Raw genomic sequence first — 17,322 nt, 5'->3', positions numbered from 1 at the left:
CATCCCCCTCACAAGAATCGTTCATTTTAGTTTTTCTTTTGTACAAAAAAAAAAAAAAACTGTCAGACATCTTTATTTTGTGCGCAGCAATCACACACTCGACTAAACAAGCAGGCTAGTTGATTTCGCGATTTATCTTCTTAGTTAAGGACAAATCGTGGTCGATAAATTGTGCGTTGATGCGCGCTGCGGTTTTCCTGTATCATACTACGCAAAAGAAAACGAATGATTTTTGTGTACGCAATTACGCTGATTGCTTTCCACAGAGGGCCTTGAAAAAGTATTTCTAAGTTTTGAAAAAGTACCGAAAAGTAATTTTAAGCCCAGCCTGCACGTTCTTATATTTGAGTATCAGCAGATCTTTGCATGTCTCTTGCAACATCGTATTTCTGATCAGGTTGCAGACATAATTGAGAAATATTCAAGACATGCTATGAGATAGCTCAAAATTATCACCATCGTAAAAGTAGTTACAGTTAGTGGCAAAATTTTCTTGTAGTTTAACAATCACCCCCCTTCATATTTTCAAAAGCCCCCCCTCCCCTCCCCTCCCCTACCCCTTTTGATGCTTGATGTCATTGCGTTTCGCCGGCGCATGATGTGCGGTGCTGGGTGCTGGATAGTTCACGGTCAAGAAGAGAGAAGTGCAACAGAGCCATAATAAACCATATATTCATGATCAACCATCGTGCGCTTTTGACTTTCTATTTATATTTATCTGTTATTTGGCATGAACGTAAATGTAAATTTTCTATCATACTGTTCTAGATCCTTTTTATTTACAAATTTTGATACATATTTACACGCTCGCTGTACATGTTAAAACAATTATAACCCTACAAGCAATTCCCAGCTAATTGTGCGTAAGTTGCCGCGTATATCTAACGCTGAAGTTTTTATACTTCGATTTCTCACTGGCTCTTTACGACTTTTTCCTCTGTTGTGATTGCCCGTTTGGGTTTTCTTTGGTTTTGGCGTTCCTGGTGACACTTGAGACCTGTGCGCTCTTTGTTAACAATTAGATTATGAGCTAGAGTTTCCTATCTGGTAATCGTTGATGAGAGAGAAACCTAAATCAACTTAAAAGCATAGAAATGGAGAGCAAATAATCTAGTTGTTTGTTCATAAATCTAGAAGTTGTTCAAAAGTTAACAACGAGATAGGTTTAAACCTATGAGTTTGTTTTTGTTACGTAACAGCCCTCTGTTAGACTATTTAGTTAACTCACTATCTATCATGGAATGGAGAGTGAGAAGCGAAGCCAATTTTATTGCAGAACTTGGGATCGAAAGCTCGTAGAATTATACCTAAAAAGCAAATAATAAACAACGAGAGCTGGAATAACTTGTTGTTCATAGAGCTTTACTGCAATACTCGCTTGTATATTTAATGTGCCTCCCAACTGTAGAGTGGTCATTCCTTTAAAGGCGGGATTCCGTATTGAAATTTTCTCGCAGATTTGAGACAAATTGATTTCCTGAAACCCATTTTGCAGAGTAGCGCAGAACTTGACGAGATCTTTCCCGTGCAATGCAGCGATTCTGGGATGCAAACTTTTAAAAAGAACTTGTGGATGCACCTGCCACAGTCTGCCAGCAGACTGGCCAACGGAGAGCCAGTCTCTGTCAGTACAAATAAGCGATTTTCATGTTTTCATGGTTAATAACTGTTCCACTACTGAATGCGATTTTGGCCTCAAACGTCTCGTTCCGTAAAATTCTAACACGTTCTTAAACATATCAGTGTATTTAGAATAATCCATCCCGGTTGAACCCGCTGAGCTTTCCGTCGATCGTGAACCAGGCGAATCTTTCGGAGGAGAACTCAGCGAGTTACCGCGTAAAGACAGCGGTGCAGTGAATCCAGATGGCGCAAGAAGTCCTCGAACAGTCGGCGGTTTTGCGCTGAGCGGTTCCTTTGCTTTGCTGGAGAAATTTCCTAACTCATTTTCTCGGCTTTTAACCCATGCGTCGCATTTTTCTATCGGAGAGCACTGAGTAATGATAGCTTGAGAAGTAACAGCTCGAGCTGATGGGGGCGGACTTTTGTTGTCTGTTCGCAGCATTGCAGTTGGTGAACCTCCTAATTCTGCTCTCTTGATCACCAAGTTCGCGGATGATCTTCTTTCTTGGAAGAAATTGTAATCCTCGCTCTGTGGAAATGAAATTTCCAAAGGTTCCTGTTGTCAAAGTCATCAAATATCGAAGACAGTTTCAAAGGTGTTTTTTCAGGGTTCTGTTCAATTTTAACCTCCTCCTTCTCACAGATAGTTTTAAACCTCCCTTAGTTTCTAAACCCACGAGGTGTTATATCTGAATTGCTGGTTACCACTCTCCTTCAGATTTGAATGTTACTTTTTTTTGCTCTCTAAAAAACCGTTTATCCGGAATTCCTACCACAAAGGAGTCACAAAACGCATTACTACTCGTTTTTAATGATAGTCAAAATGATAAAAACAAAACATGAGTTTGTCAGTGAATTTATTGTGCAATTATTTGGAGTAATCTGGGTACATAGTAGATCCTAAATTACCTAAGTTTAGTCAATCAACAGGTCAAGATGGCTGGTTGTGTTTCTTGGGCCGATTTTATTTATTTATTTTTTTTAACGATTTCACGGATGATCGCAGATAAGGTGGTACACAGTACCCTTTATGATCGTAAATACTGGTTCTGCGGTCAACCATCTCCCCTAATCTGCCACCAATTCAATTTTGTGCCAGTAAGGAAAGGATCTATTTCAACAACATACATGTACAAGACGGTTTTGCTATTGCTCCTCTAAACCAGCAAATTCATAAGAAAGTTACACAGCCTTACCTGCTTGCCAGTGTGGACCAACTGACTGACGTCACCGCCACCCTGTGATGTAATCTCAAGAGTCACGTCAATGTGTGCTTGACTCCTATAGAAAGAGAAAGAGTTACTGACTAATCTCCTTCACTTCTTAAGTATAGTTAACGTTCAGGTGTTTAAATGAATGACTGCAGCTTGCGAGTGGGATCTACGTTTGTGTAAATGGACAGCACTTCTACCAATTAGCTGGGAAGAGGAAAGAAGAGAAGAATTTCCGGCCGGGGACGAACTTGCGTGCAGTCAGGCCACGCTATGAGTACCAAAATTCGTAAGCAAGATTATTTTGAAATAAAGAAGACAAGCCCATGAGCCGTCCTGGCCCAAACAACTGGCGAACTCGTTCGTCAGTCAAATTTTGTTTTGATTGTTTATTGTATTTCAAGATTTCAAGCATTTCTTTCGATCCATTGGCGCTTTGCGCACGATCAAAATCCAATTGAAGATAATTGAAGAATGACCTCACGAATGGATTATTGTATGAATTTTATATATGTATATAAAAATGTGAAAAGAGCCAATGGTTAAACCCAAAACCTAAAGATTAGTTTGTTTGAAGGAGTCAGTAATTTATGGCATGATGTTTGGAGGTTTAATATGAATATTTAGACAACTTTAATGATCGTCATTATTGCATTCGCGCGTAACTTGTGAAGCAATTAAAAATAAAACTGTCTTACCAAGGTGAAGGCTTTGAGTGAGCTATCTTTCTGTTGGTAACAGAGGGTCTCCACTGAAGTTTTCTGCCGTGGAATTGTCCCGACATTGGCAAATTAGCAGGTCGAGTCAATCCTTTTGATTTGACAACAATGAACGGCTTAACTGCATTGTCATCTTCAACTGTTTGGACTTCCTTCATACTTAAAACACCAGGAACGTGTTTGGACGTTCTGTTTTCTAAATGATAGCAATTTGTACAAGTTTTTCTCAACTCTACATTGCTGTCAGACGCTCTGCGTCCATCAGTCTTGTTTGCTAATTCTTTCAGAGCAGCTTCTTGTCGCTTCGTCTTTTCATTCCTGTATTCTTCGATGTATTTGTGAGGATGTAAGTAATGCTTGAACTCGATCACGTCATTACGATTTCTCTGGCGAGAAAATATCTTTCGAGGCGTACTCGATCTCAAATCTTTGGAGTCTTTTACAGCCAGATAGGATCGGCAGGACGAAGATTTGTTTTCATTTGGGGCTACAGAACGGTCTACAGTCCAACCAGTCAACAGAGTGTCGTTCGCATTCAAGACGTCGGTCGATGCTATGGATTCATCCAGTTCATGAGAAATTCGTTCAAGCGACAAGATTAATCGATCGATCCCATCTTCGTCATCGTCATCAAAAGTGGCAAAGGACATCTCTTGAAATCGAATCAATTAGACGTTAGTTACATTACGCACGCTACCAATACAGCGAAAATTCCTGTGTGAAATATCACAAAACATTGTGAGCCTGTTGCTGCTTTAATCGATTAGTTTCCATGGCAATCGTGTGTTTATCACGGCATAGGTCATTCTTAGACAATAAACTGACTCCGAACAAAAGACATCTTCCTTAATGTTTAACTTTTCTAAAAGGCTTTAAACAGTTTAGGCGAAAGTACAGAGCTACTGTGTAATCAACTTAATTAACTTAGAGCGTTTGTTGAGGATTCGGTGATAAGGAAGAAGGGGAAATCATTTCTGGATGATCACGAGGAAGAAATTACGACGTAAATTTACGAAAATACAAAACATAATAACGGATGTTTTACGCGTGAAACTGGGGAGAGAATGCTCCACATGGAAGGACAATTTGAATTCACTTACATGACATATTTTTCAATAACAAAGATGGCGTCCGTTGTACACAGAATTTTATCCAGAACAATACCATCATTTTCTTCTATACCGGCCTCCCATCTCAAAGCAAAGAAGCACATTTGTGCAGCACTATCTTCATCTCACGACGATCCACTGGTAGGTGCTAATATGATGTTCACTTTTTTATGCACGATCCTCGCAGTAAAGAATTTCACATATTCGTTGTGTATCATTGGTGTTCACTGATATAAACTTCTGTTCGCATCTGTCACAGAAAATTGAAAGCGTCCTAATTTGCGTCGTTCCGTTTTCCGACTTGCATCTCGAGCTCCCTATGGATAACACAACTGTGATGTGCTTCATTTCTAGCATTTGCATCTGTTGGAATATTTTATCCGCAAGGCTAAAAATTATGTTCGTTTTGCTCTTCTTTTTTTCTTCTCTGAAAAGAAAAGAGAACTCTCCTTGGTGAGGGGCACGAGGTTAACAACAGGCGGGAAAGGTTGGGTATCTGGATCTCGCCGTTAAACTTAACTAGTACCACAGGTTAAGGTATGATAACAAGATTAAAGTAGTTTGTGCAGTATTTGTGGTAAGCTTATTGGAGTATCGATATCAGCTCTCTGCCCCCCCCCCCCCCCTCATCCAGATGCTCAAGGGTAAGGAGACGTCTGTCACTTTAGATTTATGGGTATTCTATTAAATTTTGGCTGAAATTTGCTTCATTCTTTTCAAGGGAGGATTTATTGTTATAAGATTAGTTGCTTTTTTTTCTCTGTTTCTGAAGGGCATCAAAAATAGGAGTAATTCATTAGCAGAACATCAGAAGCAACAAATGGCTCGAGGTCTACCTAAGAAGCGACCAGTGGATGGTGTGAAGCATGTGGTAGTTGTGGCCTCTGGCAAGGGAGGAGTTGGAAAATCCACAACCTCAGGTATAAATTGCAAGTCAGTGAATGAAGTCTTCATTTATATGTAGTTACTTAAATTTTTACAAATTCTATGTTTATCAAGTAGCTCTAGCCCTGTTTCTCATGTAATAGTCTTCATAAAGCTGATACCTTTTTCACAAATAACAATTAATATTTCAGTTTTTTTTTAAAATGATTTTAACTTTTCAGAGCATCAGTTATCAAACACAATTTCCAAGTTTTAGTTGCTTGTTTCTTTCTTTAAGTCAAACCTTGTGTGCTTTAGGATTACAAAGTACCTGCTCCTTTTCTTTTGGGTTGGGAATGGAGGGGGGGAGGAAGAACTCAGATCAAGATAGCAAAGAAAAGTTTGCTCAATATAAAATCCAAATGGTGTAATCTATGTCCAATAGCAGATAAAAGGTATAAAAAAGCTCTCCCTGTTGTTGCTATGACCTACCCTGAGTATGCAAGCAATCCTGTCAAGGGAACACAGGCCTAGTATCAGCTGATATTGTGTTCATCTTCGCTTGTTCTGTTCATGTGTTTCTCCTTTTTGTTGAGTTTTACAAGCCATAAGTGTTACTAATCACAGAACCATAACTTTTCTTTTAGGGTTAGACCCCTTCCAGAACTCATCTAATTGTTTTAGACTAATTACCAATCATGAATTTTTTAAACACAGTTTGTTTCTTTAAATTGTGTTTTAATTTTGTTACTTTTCCCAGTGAATCTGGCTCTGGGAATGCTTGCAAGCAAACAGGTTTGAAGTTGAAATTTAACATAATGTTTTCTGAATGGAGGGAACAAAGGAAAGATGCAGATGCACTCCTTAGATTTTGCTGTCTCATGCACTTTTGTTAGACCTCTCAGGCTGCTAAGGATTGTTTAGGTCTGTTTTGGTTTCACAGTTGATGTAAGATAAGAATGGAAACTGTTTCATTTAGGGATCTGCTGTTGTTGAAGAATCATTTTCACATGTCATAGAAATGTTACAGTGTTTTGTCCTGAATTTTTTCTTTGCAGGAAAAATATTAGTCAAACTATCTATCTTGCATTCACTAAACACCTATTTTTCTTTTCCTAGTCTTTGCATGTTGGGCTTCTTGATGCAGATATATATGGACCATCTATACCAAAAATGATGAACTTAAGAGGACAGCCAGAGCTAACTAAAGGTTTGAGCTCTGTTGGTTATCATGAACTGATAAAGGAAAAATTCAGTTAACTTTATCCACAATGTTGCAGTTGGACTTAAAACTGCCACTGCTGGAAGACATCTGAGCTTGATTGCACATCAAATAGCAGCTCATGTACACTCTGTGTCAAAGTGGTCATTTGGAAAACAAAGTTGATGTTTATGACCCAAGAAATGACTATAAACTAAACTTAGACCCAATAATAACCATCATGGCCTATGTAATTATTCCATACTATCACAGACTAAAATATATGTTATACTTGATCTGTTGAATATATATATCTTATTAACCGAGCACGTGGGCCGTACTGGGAGAATATTGGCCCGAGGTCTCTTTTGTACGGACCAAGCGCAGCAAGGTCCGTACAAAAAAGACCAAGGGCCGATATTCTTCCAGTACTGTCCTGTGCAAGCTTGGTTAAAAAGAGATTTATTATACGACTGAAGTTCAAAGGGACACAAGTGAGGTATCATTCGGAACCATTCGGGACAGTGCCCAGTCCAATACTGAGAGAATATTGACTGGCAATAGAGCATTTTGATTGGTTGATTTTAGTTATGGCCCTCTGACTGCCCGATTCATGTAAAAATTAAGAATTATTATTAACAACCTGTATGGCCCTATGTGAAATTTTCTTGAAAAACATTTTTAAAGAATCCTGATTTGAGGGCAGTTGTGGCTACTTAAAGAGTTATTTACCTGTTTCATTTTTTGTCTAAATCAAGAAAGCAAGATGAAGCCATTGGTGAATTTTGGAGTACCTTGGTAAGGTCACTTCCTTCGTAAATTAACTTTGTATGGTATTTCTTATCATGAGAGTAATTAAGAATTTCTATTTGCTAAGGTGACTGCTTGTCACTTGCACCGCTACTTAATCGCTATTTAATTGTGTTCATTGTAGTTTCTCTGATAAACCAGTAATCATGTTAAGAAATAACCTTTATTGAATCTAACATGAAAGTGTATAAAAAATAAAAAAAATCTTGCAAGTTACAACTCTCCTTTTAAGAAAAAATATCACTAACCTAAACTACATTATTATATGGCTATGAATAATAAAATTATGTGCTGTTTAGGTAGTCTATATCTTACATTGAGTCTCTTGACAAAGGAAATGCAAAGTCTTCAAAAGTTCAACGCAAAAGAATAATAAGAAAAATTTACTATAAAAATAATAAAAATAATCTATAACTGATGAGTTTAAGGAACTCTTGCTCGACCCTTTAGTGATCATGTTCATCATAACTCATTTTTCACTTAACAGTATGTCCATGGGCTTCCTGGTGGAGGAAGGGGCACCAATTGTGTGGAGAGGGTTAATGGTGAGTTCACCCTGATTAATCCTTGGGAATACTACCATGACCATGTAACTTTTTCTCACAATAATTGTCATTGAATACATCATTCAACAAACAGGGTTTGACAGTGTCAAACCCTGTTTTCAATATTGTCAAAAGCCACCTCCCTCAACCAAGTAACAAGTACAATCTTAGGTCTTCTTCTACTAGTTATGTGAAAAGCACAAAAACTGACCGTTTTGGAAAGTTTGTAACACACAAGTTTGCCACTTATTTAAAGCAAAATGTATAAAAAGCCATTATTTATTGTATTTTGTAAGCTTACTTCCATGTATACAATTCAGATATTCTGCAAGGGGTATAAATAAACAAACAAACAGGTGATATGAATAAACAAACATCAGCTGGAGGGTGTTTCTGTTATCTTGACAAACTACTTCATTCTCGAAACCAATTTTAAAGGAAATGTATAACAGCAAAGGGAGATTGAATCAAATCATAGAAATAAAAGTGAGTTTGACAGAAAATTTTTTCATAACATTTTTTATTTGAAACATAAAAGGTGATGTCAGCTGTGGAAAAGTTACTACGACATGTGGCATGGGGAGAGCTGGATGTTCTAGTGATTGACATGCCTCCTGGGACAGGAGATACCCAGCTGTCTATCTCACAACTAATTCCTATTTCAGGTGAGCTCTGCAAGTATTGGGTGAGGCTCACAATCACCTCAAGTCTTGCAATTAAACTCTGGTGCACACTTTGCAACCAAATACATTAGTTGGAAGTTTCTTCTGATCAATTAGTTCAAAGGGATTGGAATGTTACTGAATGTTGTGCACATTAGGTCCAAGAAATGGAACAAATACATGAAAGGGTAGAAACAATACTGAAGATCACTTTATACTACCATAGTTAGAAAAGGTTAGCTGGTTCCAAAACCTCACAGATTTCTCAGTTGAAATGGTGGTCCATCAAAACAGATCTGCCTGCAGTTGATCAGGCTTCCCTGACAATTCATTAATACCCATTTTCTCTCCTGGATAGAGAGAGACCCTTCAAAAGTTGACACAAGATAGTGGCTCCAGCCACCATGGGTCCCATCTAATAACTCTGTATACTGATACACATTTGTGCAGGAGCAGTGATCGTCACTACACCACAAGATATTGCACTGCTTGATGCTCGTAGAGGCACAGAGATGTTCAGAAAGGTTGATGTACCAGTAAGTGTGGTAGAGGATGTTTACTATGTTCATTATGTTGTAAACAAAAATGATGTTGACTTTTTTTTAAAAATCACATATTCTTCACTGTAATAATTTTTTTTTCTTTTTAAAATTAAGGTTATTGGACTAATTCAAAATATGAGCCATTATGTATGTCCCAAGTGTGACCACAAAGCCTACATATTTGGCCATGATGGTGCCAGAGATGTTGCAAAGGAAATGGATTTAGAACTCTTGGGTAAACACGACAAATTACTTATTATTTCTTTAGTGAAGAGATACAAATTCAAATACTGAATTCCTGGAAGAAACAGGATTAAGAGTGTACAAAATTCAAGACATTTTTCTCTCCTAATTTCATATCCTAGTTTCCATTTTTTCAGACTTGAGGTTGAGTCAAATATCATGAGATATGTAGAATATTGTTTCTTGACAGTTTTCCCCAACCACATTCTAAGAAGAGGTTTTGGGTAAGCTATTTTATGTAAATTATTTCCAGTTTTCTTTGGTTCCCCAGGTGATGTTCCCCTTCATATCGACATCAGAGAAACCTCAGATTCAGGAAAACCCATTGTAGTTTCTCAACCTGACAATCCTCAGGTAACTGTCCAAACTGCCGCCCAGTTAGCCTAATGGATAGTGCGCTCGACCGTTGTGCGGGAGGTCAAGGTTTCACTGAGCCCCCACTTAGCCCAATGGATAGTGTGCTGGACTGTTGTGCGGGAGGTCAAGGGTTTGAGCCCTGGCCGGACCAACACACTCAAGGTCTTAAGATAATTGAGAAGAATTTGCTGCCTTTCTATAACATCAAGAAATGGTTAGATATTCTAGTCTTCTTGGATAGGGACGAATAAATGGAGGTCCCATCTCCTGCAAGGTTAGGGGTAGGGGTAGGAGATGTTAATTTCCCACACAAGAGATTACTGTGTGATGGATGTCGTCCCCTGGGGTGGGATGGTGGGTTTGTTGTGAAGGCCGTAAGTTAGATAACTCATTGGGTTAATTACATCACCTTCATTAAATAAAGAATATTGTATTGACAACTTTAGACCTCTGACTTATTTGATAACCCTTCCTTGGACTGATATCCCTGTAATGATCATTAATTTTCTGGTATCTAATCCAACAGACTATTGCCTACAAAACAATCGCTGGTCGTATTTTGGATAAACTTTCCCTGACAAAAGAAACTACCAGCTGACAGCTGAGGATTGACAAGGAAAATTTGTTCTAAAATACAAAACTTCTGGGCAGGAAATGTCAGACAGTCAGTATGAAAGAGTAAACACATACAAAGTCACTGTTGAGTGCATTGTGAAACTGCAGCCCCTAAAAGACTGTTGTGAAACTGACAACGAGATGTGGTGGAAATTCTCTTAACACACAAAGGGATCATCAGCTTTTTTCAGCAAATGAGGTCAAGATTGTGGCTGCCATTTAAAGAATATCGGTAGAAGTATTACCTGAAACTACTTGACTGTTAGTGGCCAACAAATGAGAAAAGGAGCATATAAACATCAATAATACTATTTATTATGTAATAATAATAATACAAGCATATGCTAAAGACAGCTATCTCAAGATGTCACAAAGGTACAAAGGAATGTCGAGTCACCAATAACAAGATGTAGCTTTCTAATTTTGAGACTGAAAAGGTTGTTGCACTAAATAATTTCCCTAACATATTTGATCTAATCACAGGGAAATTTGGTCATAATTGGAAAGTTACTTCAAGTATTTCAACAGGTCAAACAAAGCTATGGGGAATAAATTTGTTGACTTTGAGTATAAAAGGGCTTGAGGTCTCATTGCGGGTGGAATGTGAAATAAAGATAACAATAACCTTGTTGAGGATACTTTGTACATTAAAGCAGTAATGTCCTTCAGGCATGACTGAGTTTACAACCAAAATTGAAATGAGTTGATGCCATCATGCCATGAATAATGGCCAGTAGATATCAAAGTCTGCTGATTTCCCCCCCTAACATCCTTTTCTTACTGGATTTACTTTGGTTTTGTTTCTGCATCGGAAACTCGTCGGATGTAAATGGCATCTTCTGGATGTCTAGTAAGAGATATAAAACATTTGTGTCAACTGAAGCTTGATGTGACTTTGTGAAAAGGCTTTCTAACTGTCAGAGCCACAAAAAAGTTCAATTGTCTACCAAGCTAACTGTAGGTAAAGCCTGCTTATGAGCCAGGTGGCCCATCAGGTGGCACTTAAATCTGGTTTCTGTTGCATGAAGTGACTAGGAGTATTTCTACCCCCCCTCCCCCAATGGAATGCAAGTCCATCATAGGGTTACCCCCCAGCATTAAATTTGCCGGTACCCATTTCTACTCCTGGGTGAAGAGAGGCACTATGTCAATGAGTAAAGTGTCTTTCCTAAGAACACAACACAATGTCCCCCACCAGGGCTTGAACCCGAACCACTTTAGTGCACTAACTATGAAACCCCTGCCCCTCCACTCAAGCTCACTGCTCAGTGTGTAAAATAAAGTGTGAGATGACTATATGATGCCAGCCAAACAAAGGATCACATGCAACCTCACTCCCTCAATCAGTGTTTTCATTATCTAACTGTCAAATCTTTCAAGACACCCATTATCTCAAAATTTTAACATTTCCCTCAGCAGTTTATCATGAAGCACTTTACATGTATGGTAATTTGATGAAACTTACTCCTTCTCATCTTCTTCATACATGTATGAAACAGCTATGGCCAGCAGGCTGCCATCATTACTGAAGCTTAATGATGAAATGCTGGTTGGATAACGATGAAACTGAAAATGAAATTAGATATGATTAACGTTTGAGTTTACTTAATGACCAGGCCCTGCAGAATCATCTAAAACTTTACTTTTTAATTTGTCACAACACTGAGTTGTTTTCATGGGACAAGACATTTATTTGAAACTGTAAGGCATATTTGATCATGCTTACATGGAATTTGAGTTGTACAAATGTTTATTATTTTTATTTATTATTAAAAGTAATTTGAACTAACATGAACATGAAGAAGGTAAAAGTATACTAAATAAAATTTGGGAATAAGCTTGGTTAGGTACGGTAGAAATCAACACAAGTTCTAAATGGCAACAGTTATCATGACTGTTTTGTGGCGGATAAAGGGAGTTAAGTTTTTACAGAATCTGTGGTGCTATGTGTGTGGGAGTAACAATGTAATGTTGGTTCAATCAAATGAGTTGATACAACCAAAATAGTACTGTGATGGGTATATTAAGACAGAGATCATCCTTTCAAATCAGCAAGTACAAAGAACAGGTTTCTCCAAAGCACACTTCATATAAATATTTTTCTAACTTAACACTAGCCATGGGATTTCTAATTAGATGATAGCTTTGGTACTTTTCCACCATTTTGTTGTACATTACCCGCTACACAGGTTGATGGTAAGAGAAGTAATTTTTTAAAAATATTCATTGATATACCTGGCAAAGTCGCTTTTTATTGAAGCCATCCCAAATATTTACAAAACCATCGGAACCACCTGTAGCAAATGTGTTGTGTCTGAAATGATTGGAGTGGTAAAATACACATTAATTTACTCATAAGGCCCTGGTTGTTCAAAGGGTGCTTAACACTATTCCCTGGATAAATCACCATCCAGTATATAATGCAGTGTGTTTTGTTAACACTTATCCACTGGATAGCGATTTATCTGTTCAATTGCATTATCTGCCCTTTGGACATCTAGGCCAGGTCTAGTAGGGAACCTTGAATGTAAGAGAAACATCACTGAGACAAATATAAAAATACAACACAGACCAAAAAGGGTTTTAGGACAGAAAGTTTAAAAGAAGTGAAATAAAAAAGAGAGCAATAATTATATCACAGTTTTGTAAGTGTACTACGGGAAAATCACCTCAGGTTAATTAGGAATAAGAATAGGAATAGATAGTTTATTCTGATTAAAATCGCAGCCAAAAGCTGGATTACATCAATCATTACAATAGGAAAATCTAATAAAAGTATGAAAAAATATAAGAAAAATAATTATACACAAATTAAATGTGTTCACGAGTCTCTTCATCTTAGCCAGAGGAACGTTAAATTTCCTCTTTCGTCTCAAATTGAGTTCACAGTTGTTATGAGGCAAAAGCTTATACAATCTATAGTGAGTTACAAGTGATGGAATCAAAAAGCTTAGTTGTGATAGACTGCCTGTGTTGGGAGAGCGTCGCCAAGTTGGCTTGATTTAATGCATTGCTGTATGGAACAAATGGAAAAATAATTTGCATGGCGTGTTTCTGTAGCTGTTCTAACTCAATAGATAAGTATGCGGGAAGCGCATTGTGAAACAACCCACAGGTTGCATGTTACAGGTTCCATGCCTTTTTAAAGATGTATTCAAATGTTTCTAAACTCTTTCCTCTGAGAGTGGAAGACTTGCACAAGACCATACAGAGATGAAGGGCTCGATAATGTACGGCAAGTTTTCAATTATCAAAGATGTCCTCAGATTGATCATGGAAGAGACATATGATACTCACACATTATGGAATGATATAGCATTAACAGGATATATATTTTCCATTCCTTCTTCTTTGATGCGGTGGCACTTAAAGGCATATTTCTTTTTCTGAACGTCTGGGCTAGGGTCAAAGTATTCCACAGCTACTCTGCCCTCAATGGAGCTCAACACATACCCTGTGATATCAAAGGTCATAGAATGTTGTACTAACAACACAATGTGAAGATATATGTAACTTTCTGCGCAAAAGGGATTGTCACTGTCAGACCGGTAAGTCTTTGTTGGTCTAAACTGTATGAATTTTTTTCTGTCTCATTGTTTTCCTTATTAATAGTTCATCACCCCAACACAACACTTCCTGATAAAATTAAGCCTGACCAGGGCTGTTGATTGTTGATATGGGATGTCATTTCCTTTCTATGACTGGACAAACATAAACAAACAAACAAAAAAAAAAAAAACTGAACCTCTTAACTCCCAAGATCTGATTGTTAATTCTCCCCTCTAGCTGCAACACATGTCCTTGTTAATTAGCAACAACAATTTAGTGTTAGATCAAGATGACAAATTCTAACTGATAACTCTGAGTATCCTTATTACCTGTTTGGTGGATAATGAATGATTATTACAGGCAAAAGTTACATGTTAATCACCTCTGGGAGTTTAGAGGTTAATATAGGATATATATTCACATGCAAGGCTTTCATTACAAGTTTATGAGATAGGGCTTGTTAGGTAGACTAGCCTTACACACTCAAAGCACATTAAAACCACACTCCACAGCTTAAACAACTTAAGTATCGACAGGCAAGGTTGCCTGCACACATGTCCATGAAAGCAAATTGATAAAACCAAATTACCAAATAAACCAGTCTAACATAAAGTTGCAAATTTACCTTGCTTGTTTGGGAAAGTGCGGATACATCTTGTTTGATACTTTAGACTAGATTCCCTTCTTTGTTGTACATATGTCTTTGAAAAATGTACATCAGTAGTAAGTACAAGTTATTAATTTATTGATTTGATTCTTTAATGAAACTCAGCCAGTGCAATTAACTGGCCAGAATCACAATCCAAACTTATGTTGTTTGCTGCAATTACCTGAATGGAGCTATACATACACATATTTTAAAAAATGATATTAAGTCACACTGACCAGAGCTATGTTCCATAAAAAAAGACCCAGGTGAAAAAATGTGGTAACTACAGAAATCCATATTTTTAGAGACATTTCCGTGAACAGGTATCTATTAGCATCGACTTTTTATACAAAACACCATTAGCACCTAAAGAAAATAATTATTTTGGTCTTACCATGTTCCTAAGATCCCATACCATAACTCGCCTTCCAGCCTAAAAGATAGCAAGATAAACTGAAAATGAACTTCCTTGTTAAAGCTCACCAATGATTCTATAATTGTAAGATTTAATGTTACACTCAGGTCAGATGGAAAGTAAAAAATTTCAGTCTCAAAGTACTCACTGTGCCAACGACAAGACGCTCGTCAGATGAAGCCATTGTGTAAACCTAAGACAACCACAACAACATTCAGTCGGAGGAAATCTTTGAACATACACACCCTCCTGAAGGCAGACGCCAGTCAGAATCCAATGGATGTCCCCTTAAACTAATACTTGAGGAATATGTTAACCCTTTAATTACAATGATCTGATTTTTAATTCTCCACTTCAGCTGCTACACATTTCCTTATAAATCAGTCTCAAGAATTCATTGTTAGATTGAGATAGCAACTTTAACCTGGAATGTTTGAGTATCCACATTACCTGTTTGCTGAAGAATGAAGTGATATGGAAGAGAGAAGCTACCTGTTCATCACCACATGGAGTTAGATGGTTAATTATGTCAATCGATACATTGTGACACTGACAATGTCTTGGATTCCACATTTTAATAACATTCAAATACTAAATAAAATGTCAAAACTGCCAGTAGCACTAATGTTAAGGGACTTTTATCAAAGCATTCAAGGAATCCAAACCAAACCATAATGGACATCTTAGTACTGAAGGACTACAGTTACAAACCTTTTCTGGTTGTTCATATGATCCAGTGCACTGATTTGTTCTTGGGTCCCAAAGTTTCACAAACTTGTCCCAGCTACCAGTTGCAATTAAACCTTGAAGTGAACAAATATTCCTAAATGACTGCATTAAAGCCCGACTCTGGATCTTTGTCTGTTGCTCAAATCAGAGAAACATGCTCAAGGTGTGAACACCAGCTATATAAAAATCAGATAAAGAAAAAATTTATCACCCCCATCACTTTTGGTTGTCATAGTTCTTTAAGACTGCATTAAAAACACTCAGTTTCTAGTGTTCCAAGTAAAGAGTAACTTTTTTCCGTAATTTAGGTACATCTTGAAAAGGAACCTCTTCAAATTATCATGCTTAACCATTAGTCGCACCCTGTTTAATTTGGAAAGTTTATGCTACCATACCAGGAGTTGAGCAGTGTTCCACGCATTTAATTGCATCATCATGCATTCCTACAACTTGTTCAGCTGAAGTGTTTAAATCAACACTAGAGAAACAAACAATCATACAAAAATTTGAAAATGATTTAAGCTGAATTTCTGAAAACAACTGCAAACAAACTTTATTCCTATTTTCATGTTTACAGATATAGTGCAAACACAACTCACATGTAGTATAAGGTAGGTAAGACAAGTTGTACTGTGCAAACATAATGTTGCTTTTTATCTATTTCAGGCCAGTTTTATAATGCTCATTTTGATCAGTCATCAAAATATGAGAAAGAATGCAGCAATATTCCCTCAAATATAAAGGTGATGTAGGAGCTAAATTGGTCATCTGTAGTAAAAATTAAGGCCACAATGTTATTTACCAAGGTGCTGTGGCTCTTTAACATTCTCCTATGGCCTTCTATATCACAAATTGTACTTAACATACACAATTGTTTGAGACCAGCAAGAGGGAAAAGTTTTGCTATTTTGTGTTAAACAACTTGCGGATCCCTGCTTACTACTTACACTTTCAGAGTATTGTCAAGTCCTCCACTGTAAGTATGCACACTATCTTGGAAACAACAGTCTAGCACCGCGTTTGGGTGATTATATTTAAGACGCATGTTGTTGTTGTGGACATCATAAAGTCTGACTGTCTGTTGGAAGTATGGTAGAAGAATTAAAGTAGATAACAGACTGAAACAAAGTCGCACGAAACTTTAACAATCAATTCAAAATTAAAAAGGTTTATGTCGGGAAGAAGTCGCTATTCTGAAACACGGAAATTTAACGTTTAAGTCGCTAATTCAAAGGGAGAGATCCTTACTGTATCCCATGATGACACCACTAAAAACGAAGCTGGATTAGGGCTGAATTTGACGGACGAAATTCCATCAGAAGGTGGTTGTTCCAGTTGAAATTCGTTGGGTGCGTCGGCCATTTTGGAAAATGTGCGCGCTTTCTAAGTAACCACAATGCATTGTGGGCAGTTCATTTTCTGCGAAGAATGACTCGCAATCCCTCAAAAAAAAATTGCGCGAAAGACATCGCATGATCC

The 17,322-nt window shown here is 37.5% G+C and overlaps 3 protein-coding genes across 6 annotated transcripts; 1 reads left to right on the top strand and 2 right to left on the bottom strand.

Moving 5' to 3' along the window:
- Positions 1 to 656: 656 nt before the first annotated feature.
- LOC111343860 (uncharacterized) lies at positions 657 to 4,352 on the bottom strand. Its single transcript, XM_022951051.2, has 3 exons — positions 3,533 to 4,352; positions 2,820 to 2,904; positions 657 to 2,152 (listed from the first exon to the last, which is right to left on the bottom strand). Exons 1-3 carry the CDS (start codon positions 4,201 to 4,203, stop codon positions 1,646 to 1,648), a joined length of 1,263 nt encoding a protein of 420 aa, XP_022806786.2. The 5' UTR covers positions 4,204 to 4,352; the 3' UTR covers positions 657 to 1,645.
- Positions 4,353 to 4,468: 116 nt separating this feature from the next.
- LOC111343862 (iron-sulfur cluster transfer protein NUBPL) lies at positions 4,469 to 11,130 on the top strand. 4 transcript variants are annotated; one of them, XM_088756428.1, is made up of 12 exons: positions 4,675 to 4,803; positions 5,098 to 5,199; positions 5,435 to 5,582; positions 6,287 to 6,321; positions 6,646 to 6,736; positions 7,486 to 7,525; positions 8,025 to 8,082; positions 8,621 to 8,747; positions 9,195 to 9,280; positions 9,401 to 9,521; positions 9,783 to 9,883; positions 10,413 to 11,130. In XM_088756428.1, exons 3-12 carry the CDS (start codon positions 5,483 to 5,485, stop codon positions 10,482 to 10,484), a joined length of 831 nt encoding a protein of 276 aa, XP_088612554.1. In that variant the 5' UTR covers positions 4,675 to 4,803; positions 5,098 to 5,199; positions 5,435 to 5,482; the 3' UTR covers positions 10,485 to 11,130. The 4 variants fall into 4 exon arrangements, with proteins under 4 accessions (XP_088612553.1, XP_022806791.2, XP_022806792.2 ...); XM_088756427.1 differs by lacking the exon at positions 5,098 to 5,199 and having other exon boundaries at positions 4,469 to 4,803; positions 9,201 to 9,280; XM_022951056.2 differs by lacking the exon at positions 5,098 to 5,199 and having other exon boundaries at positions 4,469 to 4,803.
- LOC111343863 (mitotic checkpoint protein BUB3) lies at positions 10,795 to 17,251 on the bottom strand. The gene is made up of 11 exons (XM_022951058.2): positions 17,092 to 17,251; positions 16,791 to 16,921; positions 16,239 to 16,321; positions 15,826 to 15,917; positions 15,263 to 15,307; positions 15,094 to 15,132; positions 14,676 to 14,751; positions 13,799 to 13,955; positions 12,737 to 12,815; positions 11,967 to 12,067; positions 10,795 to 11,348 (listed from the first exon to the last, which is right to left on the bottom strand). Exons 1-11 carry the CDS (start codon positions 17,203 to 17,205, stop codon positions 11,288 to 11,290), a joined length of 978 nt encoding a protein of 325 aa, XP_022806793.1. The 5' UTR covers positions 17,206 to 17,251; the 3' UTR covers positions 10,795 to 11,287.
- Between the last annotated feature and the right edge of the window lie 71 nt (positions 17,252 to 17,322).

Source organism: Stylophora pistillata, chromosome 4 (genome assembly GCF_964205215.1).
Source record: "Stylophora pistillata chromosome 4, jaStyPist1.2, whole genome shotgun sequence".
Classification (NCBI taxonomy): Eukaryota; Metazoa; Cnidaria; class Anthozoa; order Scleractinia; family Pocilloporidae; genus Stylophora; species Stylophora pistillata.
The sequence above is the reverse complement of the archived record's forward strand: the minus strand, read 5'-3'. Positions and strand labels throughout refer to the sequence as shown.